This window comes from Myotis brandtii, unplaced genomic scaffold, assembly GCF_000412655.1.
Source record: "Myotis brandtii unplaced genomic scaffold, ASM41265v1 scaffold83, whole genome shotgun sequence".
Taxonomy (NCBI): domain Eukaryota; kingdom Metazoa; phylum Chordata; class Mammalia; order Chiroptera; family Vespertilionidae; genus Myotis; species Myotis brandtii.
In genome coordinates, this window is record NW_005371371.1 from 3,942,703 (window position 1) to 3,953,359 (window position 10,657).

Genomic DNA, 10,657 nt, shown 5'->3' on the forward strand with positions numbered 1-10,657 from the left:
TATCTTCCGGCATATGGTAACTTTATAAACAGCATATAGCATATAGCATACTTCAGGATGCTAAGAAATTGAATTAAACCTCACCTTCAGTAAAGCTAATAACATGACTGTTTTTGAAGGTTGGGACATGTGAACAGTAGTTTAAAACAGAAAAGGAAATAAAGAAAATTTATATTACATTATTACAAATGTACTCATTAATTTCTAGTGAAGATTTTGTTTTTATATAAGAATAATTATAGTTATTTTTTCAATTAATGGTTATATGCATGAATTAAAATTACCCTACATTAAGTTTCTGAATATTAGCTACAAACAACACACATACATGCAAACACATGAGAGAGTTATTCTCCTCCTATGAAACCTGTTGGGGAGTGTTCCATTGGGTAATATATAACATCAGAGAGAAAAACTGCAAACTTGAAATAAACCAAAAAAGACTTAAATAGTACTATATCTTCAATTGTTTAATATGATGTTTAAATTTAGGCTTTAATTACTTTTACATGTAGGAAATGCAAAATTTCTATATATTTTTTCTTTTTACTTTCTCCAATGTTAACTGAAAAGGAGAGGGGTGTATTTTACATAAACAGAGAGGATGAATTCTGAGATTTCCCCCTAAAGTCTTACTGTCCTATGGAAATGGGCACTTGTTTCGTAGTGAAAAATGGAATACCGTTTTTGAACAAATCATTACGGCCCTTTCGAACCCTGAGCTTCCTCTAAGACAAGAAGCTATGACTAAATTGTTTGACATGGCATTATGGTGAAAAAGTCTTCCTAATTCAATCTTTCCTTAAATGAGCTCTACTTCTTGTAATTCACATGACACCCTTTGGCTGTGGTTGTCTGTTAAATTTCCTGTCCGGTCTAGTTTCAGCAAACCAAAACAAATAGCTCACAGAAAAGGCTATGGTAACTACTTTTTTTTTCCCCTTTTGGTATTTCCAGTTAAGTGCTTTCTCCTTAGATGTAATTCACATGACACCCTTTGGCTGTGGTTGTCTGTTAAATTTCCTGTCCGGTCTAGTTTCAGCAAACCAAAACAAATAGCTCACAGAAAAGGCTATGGTAACTACTTTTTTTTTCCCTTTTGGTATTTCCAGTTAAGTGCTTTCTCCTTAGAGATACATAGAAAGGGAGGAAATTGGCCACAAACAAGGTGTAAATAGGTCACAGAAGTTTCAATGCACCAAAAAAAGTGCCATCTCCATCCTGTGAAATTTTAGCATCTCCACGTGGTATTGCAAGTAGAAGTTCATCTCCTTCTTCCAGCTTTGCAATGCCTGGAAAAGAATGGTTTACAAAAACTTAAAGTGGTTGTCCAATGGGGAAGAAAATAAAAAGGAATGTCAAATAAAACAATTTTGTTTTGGAAAAAGGTTAATGTAGGCATTTACACTTCAAATTACAACAGTGGACTTCTAAACCAGTTATTATTCTACCAGCCTAAAGAAAGTTAAATGAACAGAAGGACTTCCAGCAGATGTAAATGTATTTACCACTTACTGCTTAATAAATGGAGAATCTAAACAGGAACCAAATGTTAAAGTTTAAGAAAAAAAAATGTTAAGTACATCATAGCACATCCATTGATGTAATATTATATAGTTAAAAATGGTTTTGCTTCATTTTATTGACATGATAAACTTTTTATAATAATTTAAAACAAAAATACACAACTATATTTACTTCTAAATGTACATATAAGATGTATAAATCATCAAAAGTATAAAAAATACTATTCATTAACAAAGCACATCTATTACATAGTTTTTCTCTAGACTAGAGGCAAGATTATGGGATAAGGAGTAATTTGGATTACTTTTTATTAGTCATTATCATAGAGATTAAAGATAATCTAATATTTTGGCAAAGGCTATAGATCACAAAGCATTAAGTAATATTAACTCTTAAATAAAATGGGAATTAACCCCTACCAAAACATGTTTTGTTTTTTATTTTTCTGTAGGAAATTGTCAAAAGTTTTCTAAAGTAGAGAGAATAATATAAACTCCATGTACTCAGTATTCAGTTTCAATGATTGTTAACCCATTCTCAATCTTGTTTCACCTATAATTTGAAGCAAATTCTAGACATCATATCATTTGAATGCTTCTGTGGGCATCTACACAACTTATCCACAAAAACTGACTACTTTTAAGGTAGATTCTATTTAAAATTCCGACACTAAGTTATTGGCTATTTCAATTCTTTGTGCTTATAGCAATCTAAACTTTTCTACAATAAACACATTTAATTTGTAAATGGAATAATGAATAAGATTCTGCTTAGTGTACAAAGAGGTTCTTTGGTATTATGTTGGGTCCCTCAAAAGGACCAGTTTTAATTTTTTTTTCAGGTTACTGTGGAAGCACTTTGGACATTTACATAGTTTTGTATAGTTTTTAATGGTTTTGAACACATGTGCCCTAGAACAGATACAAACCTGAATTTTCCTATAGAATGGTTTTATTTAATACTAAGCTTATTAGCATGGAGAAATATCTTCAGGGTCAATATTTATTCTTAAAAAGTAAGGCACCCAGGAAATCTGTCAAGAAAGTAAATATGAGAGCAGCAGCTTATTAGAAAATCTGAAAGTTTGCTGTAAAGCTATAACTACTAATGGGTATAAATAAATAGCAGGTTGGCATAGCCTCGTTTAATAAAATTTTGCAACACCAAAATACTAGTCACTGCTGGGTGCAGGGAAGCTTTTTTTTTTTTAATGAAAATTAGGGGTTTCCAATGTAACAAATTTCCTCATCGCCCTGTTAAAGCTGTTTATGGCTGCAGACCCAGAATGACATCATCCCTATCATCACATGCTATTTCCCTTTCTTTCTGATTCATTGTGCATTTGTTAATAAAGGCCTTTGAAATATGCCATTTCAAGTTGAGCAGCCAGTCTCCAACCCTGTGTTTCCTACTGCCATGCATGGCAACTGCAACTGAAGATATTCCTTGGGGTTCCAAATGGATTTGTCAAACTCACCATAGAGGATTGAATGAGTTAAGACAAATATTCTTTTTTTCTAATACCAGCCTTGATTCATTTGGAATTACCGCCCCTCCAAACAAAATAAAGGCCATGTTGTCAATACAGCCCAAACAGACCTGAAATAAATAAAGCCTACCCTTTCTCTTTTCTCTCCGTATCTTTACTGCCCCTGAGTTGAAATACAGGCTCACTGCAACAATTTCACATCCCCAAGTCACCTGTCTGGGATCCATTACACCAGATGTCACCTGCATGAAAGTGTGAGAAGCCACTGGGTAACTTGACCTGATGCTCACATCAGCCAAGGGGAACGCCTTCCATAGCAAGTAAAGAAGAGTTTCTGGTAGCTCACACTCTGCAATCAACCTGGCTGGTTTAACCCAAGTTCTGGAACTTGGTTGTTGTGCAACCTAAGACAACATGGGTCTTAGGTTCCACCTCCCTGAAACAGGAGGGTTAAGTGAACAACCATAAAGTGCAGACCAGGGCGCCTGGCACATGGTAATCATTCTCTTATTCTTCTACTAGAGGCCCAGTGCATGAAATTCGTGCAAGAGTAGGCCTTCCTTCCCCCGGCTGCCAGTACCAGCTTTCCTCTGGCACCCAGGACCCAGGCTTCCCTCCAGCCGCCGGCAGGTACCCAGGACCTGGGCTTCCCTCGCAGCCCCAGCTTCATCCAGAAGGTTCTCCAGTCTAATTATCATATTATGCTTTTATTAATATAGATTATTATCACTGTTGTTATTACAGTGTGAAGAAGATACAGCTTAGAATGGTTCTCAGTGTTGATTGCTATGAAGTTACTGCCCTTTTTATATGTATATGAAATTATTATGTATATAAAAATGATAAAACTATTAGTAATGATTTTATCTGCTTCAATTAAAACAGACCAGCTTATCACTCAAGATAATCAAAACCACACAGTATATCGAGGAATATCTTTTTGTCTATTTACAGAGAACTATTATTTACCAGCTGAATAACAGGAATTATTGGGTAGTGTTTCAGGCATGTTTTGAATACATCTGAACAAAGTCACCAGACTCAATTCATCCCCAAAAACATGGACTTTTTTCCTCTGTATTAGATGTCCCATGGCAAACGTGCTATCGGTGTATAAAACCTGAGAAACAAACCAAAGAGCTTTGTCAGAGGTGAGCACAAAATGGGAAGCATTGTACAGCAACAGCAGAATGAGGGTGGAACCTACCTGACCATATATAAAAAAGTAACCGGTTTCTTTAACTAATATTTTATTTTCTCTTTCTTCTAGGGCTCTTCCTCTTTTAAAGCTGAGAAGCCAGGGAACAAACGTGTAATCTCCTACAAAGAAGAGAACAATTTATAAGACAGGACATTGAGAAAATCAGTTTTTCACCTCTGCCTAATTACTAAACTAAGTCTGAGACATAGAGGAGAATTTTATCTAGAAGAAGAAGAAGAATAAGGAGAAGGAGAAGGAGAAGGAGAAGGAGAAGGAGAAGGAGAAGGAGAAGGAGAAGGAGAAGGAGAAGGAGAAGGAGAAGGAGAAGGAGAAGGAGAAGGAGAAGGAGAAGGAGAAGGAGAAGGAGAAGGAGAAGGAGAAGGAGAAGGAGAAGGAGAAGGAGAAGGAGAAGGAGAAGGAGAAGGAGAAGGAAGAACAACAACAACAACAACAACAACAACAACAACAACAAGAAGAACAAGAAAAAGGAGAAGAAGAAGAAGAAGAAGAAGAAGAAGAAGAAGAAGGAGACAAATCACAGTACTCCACTGGTTTCTCCACTGTTATTTACATATTAACCCAGACAACTACCAGATATAGGAACTTGAGACCAAACCCTTCATTTGAAATGTCTGATTTTTCTCTCATTCTTCTAAATTCCAGCAATTCACCTAATAAAGGCTGGATGGGAAAGGTTGAGGCAAAGGGTGTACAAAGTGTCTCTGAATAACACACTAAGAGAGATTTCTCAGTTTTCCTTCTGTTCCCAGAGCAGACACAGTGAGTTTGTGAGAGTTTAGCAAAGGTTATCAGGAGAAAGCAAACCCCTCTTTTCACTGAAATAATGTTGGATCCACTGTGTAAATGGATTGGTTCCTTTCAAGGTGAAGAATGCAGATGGTCTGGTCACCATGATGAAGAGGAATTAAAGTCCGTAGATGTCCATGTAGCAATCATGGATCCAAGATGTTTGTTGTTCAACTTTGAGTTGAGTTTAGCAACAGGTCAGCGACTTAACAACAGTTCTAAGAACTGAGACACCGGATGTGCACAGGCCCCACCTACTCAGTGGCCTCCCTACTCCATTTTAAGTGATTCTCAGCAATGCTTATTGCATTTTATTTTTTCCATTACCACTTACTAGAAATATTCCTATTAAAGAGAGTACGTGTTTATTTGTTTTTATGTATTGTCTGTATTTCCCCCCACTGCACACACATGCATATACATCCACATTCACACTCACATACACACATGGATTCTACTCCATAAGGCCAAGGCTATGGTTCTGCTATGGTCATAGCTGTAAACCCAAATGCTAAGAATAAAGCCTAGCCAAGAAATATTCAAAGTGATGAATACCAAGAACCTACAACCAAGATTACTTTATCCAGCAAAGCTATCATTCAGAATTGAAGGTCAGATAAAGAGCTTCACAGATAAGGAAAAGCTAAAGGAGTTCATCACCACCAAACCAGCATTATATGAAATGCTGAAAGGTATTCTTTAAGAAGAGGAAGAAGAAAAAGGAACTCTTACCATTTGCCACACCATGGATGGAACTAGAGAGCATTATGCTAAGTGAAATAAGCCAGTCAGAGAAGGATAAATACCACATGATCTCACTCATTTGTGGAATATAATGAACATCATAAACTGATGAACAAGGACTGATCCAGAGATGGAGAGGCATTGATTGGACTGTCGGGCCTTGGAGGGAAGGTAGGGGGAGGAGGGGAGTTATGGGGGGGAAAAAAGAGGAACAAATGTAATAATCTGAACAATAAAGATTTAATTTAAAAAAAAAGAATAAAGCCTAGCACATAGTATGCACTCAGTAATATATGCTGTTGAATAAATATCAAATCCTTAAAGAAAACAAACTAAACAGAAAATTAAAAGCTAGAATATACACTTAAACATAAACATTATAACATGTTTCTACATCTTAAAACTTAGATTTTTAGCATGCTAGTTAGACTAAGTGCTGTGATTTAAAGTAAATTTCATCACTGCCTTTATGAAATAATTATGTTGGCATAAAATAAACAAGAGACTTCCACTATCAACATGAGTATGAAAATACATCTCTCCTTCTTTACCTCCTGTAAATAATATGAAAGAAACAGATCTGTGTTCTACAAAATAACTGCAAATGAGATCACACTGAGGGCTGAATGTAGAAGTAAAGAGAAGAATAAAAAATGGTGAGAAGGGCTGGGAGTGCAAACCTCACAAAGACCCAACAAAAATCAGCTCCCTAAAGGTGAACAACCCCTAACTTACATACAAAAATCTCTTACAGACAGACAATCCAGGAAATTTCACTGTCAGCTAAAACACTTGGGAAATTAGGAGGGGGGGCAAAGCTCATTTAAATGAAGGGAAAAAAGGTTTCTGAAGGGGAAAAAACAAAATAAGATTTTGCACAAAACAAAATAAGATGGAAATAAAAATGAAGGTTAAGAAAAATGTACAACAATAGAATATAGAAAAGAGGTAGGAATTACCAGCATATACTTAATTGGAACCTTGGAATTTTGACAAAACAAACAACAAAAAGTCAAGCAGGGGAACCATCTAGACTAGAGCTACTACAGACTGAAAGGGAACATCATGTGCCAGGAAAAATTGGTTCCAAATAGTTTTATTAATTTACTAAAGGCCCAGTGCATGAAATTCATGCACTTGGGGGGTCCCTCAGCCCGGCCTGCACCATCAGTCAGACATCCTTAGTGCTGTTCTCTCCAGACGTGAGCCTGGCTCAGGGCTTCTGGCTGAGTGGCGCTCCCCCTGTGGGAATCACTGACCACCAGGAGGCAGCACCTGTGTTGAGCATCTGTCCCCTGGTGGTCAGTGCACGTCATAGCAGCCGGTCATTCTGCTGTTCGATCAATTTGCATATTAACCTTTTATTATATTGGATTAGTTGCTGCTGTACCAAATTATCACAAATACACTGACAAGAACACACATTTATTATCTCACAATTCTAAACATCAGAAGTCTCACTGGGCAAAATCAGGGTGTTGGCAAGTCTGTGGGGCTTTTTTTCAGGAATTTGGGAAACACATCCTTGCCTTTCCAGCTCTGCAATCTGCCTGTGTTCCTTGGCTCATGGCCTCTTCCATTTTCCCAGGCAGCAAGTACCTTATTCTTAAATCTGCTTTCATTACCATGTTGCTTTCTCTGGACTCTGACCCTGCTAATCCCTCTTTTAAAAGGATCTTTGTATTTACACTGGGTCTACGCCAATAAACCAGACTAATCTCTCCTAATTCCTTTTCTTAATCACACTTGGAAAGTTCCCTTTGACCTGTAAGGTAATATACTCACAAGTTTTGGGGATTAGGATGTGGATATTTACTCTACCACAATAGGCAATTCTGAGATATATATTAAAATAAGTATTACATTTTTAAGGTAAGTAAATAATTTCTTATAACCAAATAAGAAAGTCAAACCACTTATGAGAACAAAAATTTATCTTACTATAGTTTTCTTCAAAGTACAAAAGACAGTGTAGAAATTTCTACAAGACACTCAAGTAAAGAAAGGGTAAACTGAGAATGTTATATCTAGCCATCTGTCCTAAAAGTGTAAAAACTAAAAAGAAACAGCTTTATCAATGCAAATACTTAGTGACCATTGTTCTCATGAGTTCATTTAGAGTAAACTAGAAGAGAATTAAATTCATCAGAGAAGACATGAATGAGACCACAGCAAAAGGACTTGCAATAAGTATTGAAAATATTAATTTGTAAAATAAAGACAAAAACACATAAAGAGAACTTTGACAAAAAAAAAGAATAAAATAGTTTAATGTCATGACAATATAGAAATTAAATAATTAACACATTTAGAGAAGTAAAAGAGGAAAAATATTGGTAGTAAAATTATCAATTGTCTCATTTGTACCAGCTGGGGTTTAAAGAATGTATATAATTAAAGTTGACAGATCAAGTAATAAAAATATAAAATTTTAATAGTAAATAGATAAAAATTAAGAAATATAATATTGCTATCCAAAAATGTATGGTGAACAAGAGGATAGAGAAATAAAGAGGAATCACATTAATTTGATCATAGATGATCAACAAATATTGTCTAAAAAAATATAATTATAGATGTCAGAATGTTGTCATGGAAAATGGCAGAGTAGAAAGCTCAGAAAATAAGTCTCTTCACTGAAGCAGCAATTAAACTGGCAAAAACTCATAAAAATCAACATTTTTGGATGTATGAAATATGTAGGTAAAAATCTGTATATATGCAAAAAACTTGAGAGTACCAAGGGCCTTCATGAAGAGGGTGGGGGGGAAGCCATTAAGTTTCAGTAAAAAAGTATTATAGTATTTTTTGCTTAGTCATTTACCATCTTCCATCTTGGCAGCAGACATAGCAATAGTGGCCTGAGTCCCTGGTGGCACCTTGCTGGTGCCAGGAAGTGAAATACTTACTTCATTCTCAAACATTAAGGATATGCATTTTGACCCATCTTGAGGCTCCCTTCAGATGGATGCAGCTCCTCAGGCTGTTGTCAATCAAAAGCTTTGAAGACATATACTACCTGTAGCTACCTGGAGCAAGAGACAGCAGATCGGACAGTCGGCAGACTGACAAAAAGCCTGAGAAGGAACAGGCTAAGGAGGAAGATACTTAAAGGAATAAGGTCTTTCACACCCTATCCCATACGCCAAAGAATCTGTAATGCAATGTGCATGCCCAGAGCCAGATCCATGCTCAGAAAAGACCTGAAAAAAATCCTAAGCCACCTCTAGGTGATCTTCAGTCTCTACACAAGTGGAAGGGGAAGTCTAAGGCAGAGTTGCTGGCAGCCAGACTAAATGCTAAAGGAATGCCCCAGCTCAGAGCCAATCTGCTAAGAAAAGGGGAATATTTTTTTTATTATTGCTGTTGTTCCTGGCATTTAAGTGAATCTCTGTTAGGATTAGGATTAGAGATTTAAAAAATAAATCTCTGACATATTTCCTTGGGTAAGGAAAACAAAAGAAAAAAAATAAACAAATGGGACCACATCACATTAAAATGTTTTTGCACAGCAAGGAAAACCACCAACAAAACGAAAAGACAACCTATTGAATGGGAGAAGATATTCACTAATGATACATAAGATAAGGGATTAATATCCAAAATTTATAAAGAACTCAGACAACTTATCACCAGAAAAACAAACAACCCAATTAAAAATTGGGCAGAAGACATGAACAGACCTTTTCCAAAGAATACATACAGATGGCCAATAGATAAATGGAAAGTTGCTCAGAATCATTAATCATCAGAGAAATTCACATCAAAACCAAAATGAGATACCACCTCATACTGTCATCAATAAATCAATAAATCAACAAACAACAGTGTTCATGAGAATGTGGAGAAAAGGGAACCCTAGTGCACTATTGATGGGAATGCAGATTGGTGCAACTACTATGGAGGTTCTTTAAAAAATTAAAAATGGAACTGCCTTAAGATCTAGCAATTCCACTTCTGGGAATATATCTGAAGAAACCCAAAACACTAATTCAAAAGAATATATGCATCCCCATGTTCATTGCAGCATTATTTACAATAGCCAAGATATGGAAGCAACCCTGATGCCCATCAATAGATGAGCGGATAAAAATGTGGATACATATACACAATGGAATACTACTTGGCAGTAAAGAAGAATGACATTTTGATCTAGAAGGTATTATGCTAAGTGAAATAAGTCAGACAGAGAAAGAAAAATACCATATGATTTTACTTATATGTGGAATCTAATGAACAAAATAAACAAACAAAATAAAAACAGACTCACAGGTACAGAGAACAGACTGATGGCTGAAAGAGGGGAAGTGGGTTGCAAAGCTGGGTGAAAACGGCAAAGGGATTAAGAGGTAGAAATTGATAGTTACAGAATAGTCACAGAGATGTAAATTACATAGAAAATATAGTCAATAAAATAGTGCTAACTATGCTTAGTACCAAGTGGGTTCTTGAAATATTCGGGGACCACTCTATAAAGCACATGATTGTCTAACGACTAAGCTGTACATCTAAAATTAATACAGAATAATATTGAATGTAAACTGTAATTGAAAAGTTTTAAAAATTGTAAAAATTTTATGATTTTAAGTAAACAAAATCAAATAAATGTCATGCTTTTTAACTTAGATACTGCTATATAAATATTTAAAAGAAATATATTGTTTCACTTTTTTTTAATGTACTTATCAGCCCTGGCCAGTGTTTATCAGTGGTTAGAGCATGGGCCCATGCACTGAAGGGTTGCAGATTCTATTTCTGGTCAAGGGCATGTACCTTAGTTGCAGGTTCAACCCCTGGCCCTGGTTGGTAATGTCTCTCTCACATCGAAGTTTCTCTCTCTCTCTTCCCCTCCCTCCCTCTCCATCCCTCCCACTCTCTCTAAAATTATA

At 35.9% G+C, this 10,657-nt stretch overlaps 1 protein-coding gene across 1 annotated transcript in view; it reads right to left on the reverse strand.

The window, feature by feature from the left end:
- Window positions 1-1,097: 1,097 nt before the first annotated feature.
- The window catches only part of TNFSF13B (tumor necrosis factor (ligand) superfamily, member 13b), a 58,297-nt gene continuing 48,737 nt past the window's right edge, over window positions 1,098-10,657 (reverse strand). Inside the window, exons 5-7 of the mRNA XM_005884471.2 lie at window positions 4,224-4,336; window positions 3,986-4,136; window positions 1,098-1,292 (exon numbers count right to left, since the gene is read on the reverse strand). Of these exons, the coding sequence (XP_005884533.1) occupies window positions 1,180-1,292; window positions 3,986-4,136; window positions 4,224-4,336 (377 nt within the window). The 3' untranslated portion in view covers window positions 1,098-1,179. The remainder of the gene's footprint in view (window positions 1,293-3,985; window positions 4,137-4,223; window positions 4,337-10,657) is intronic.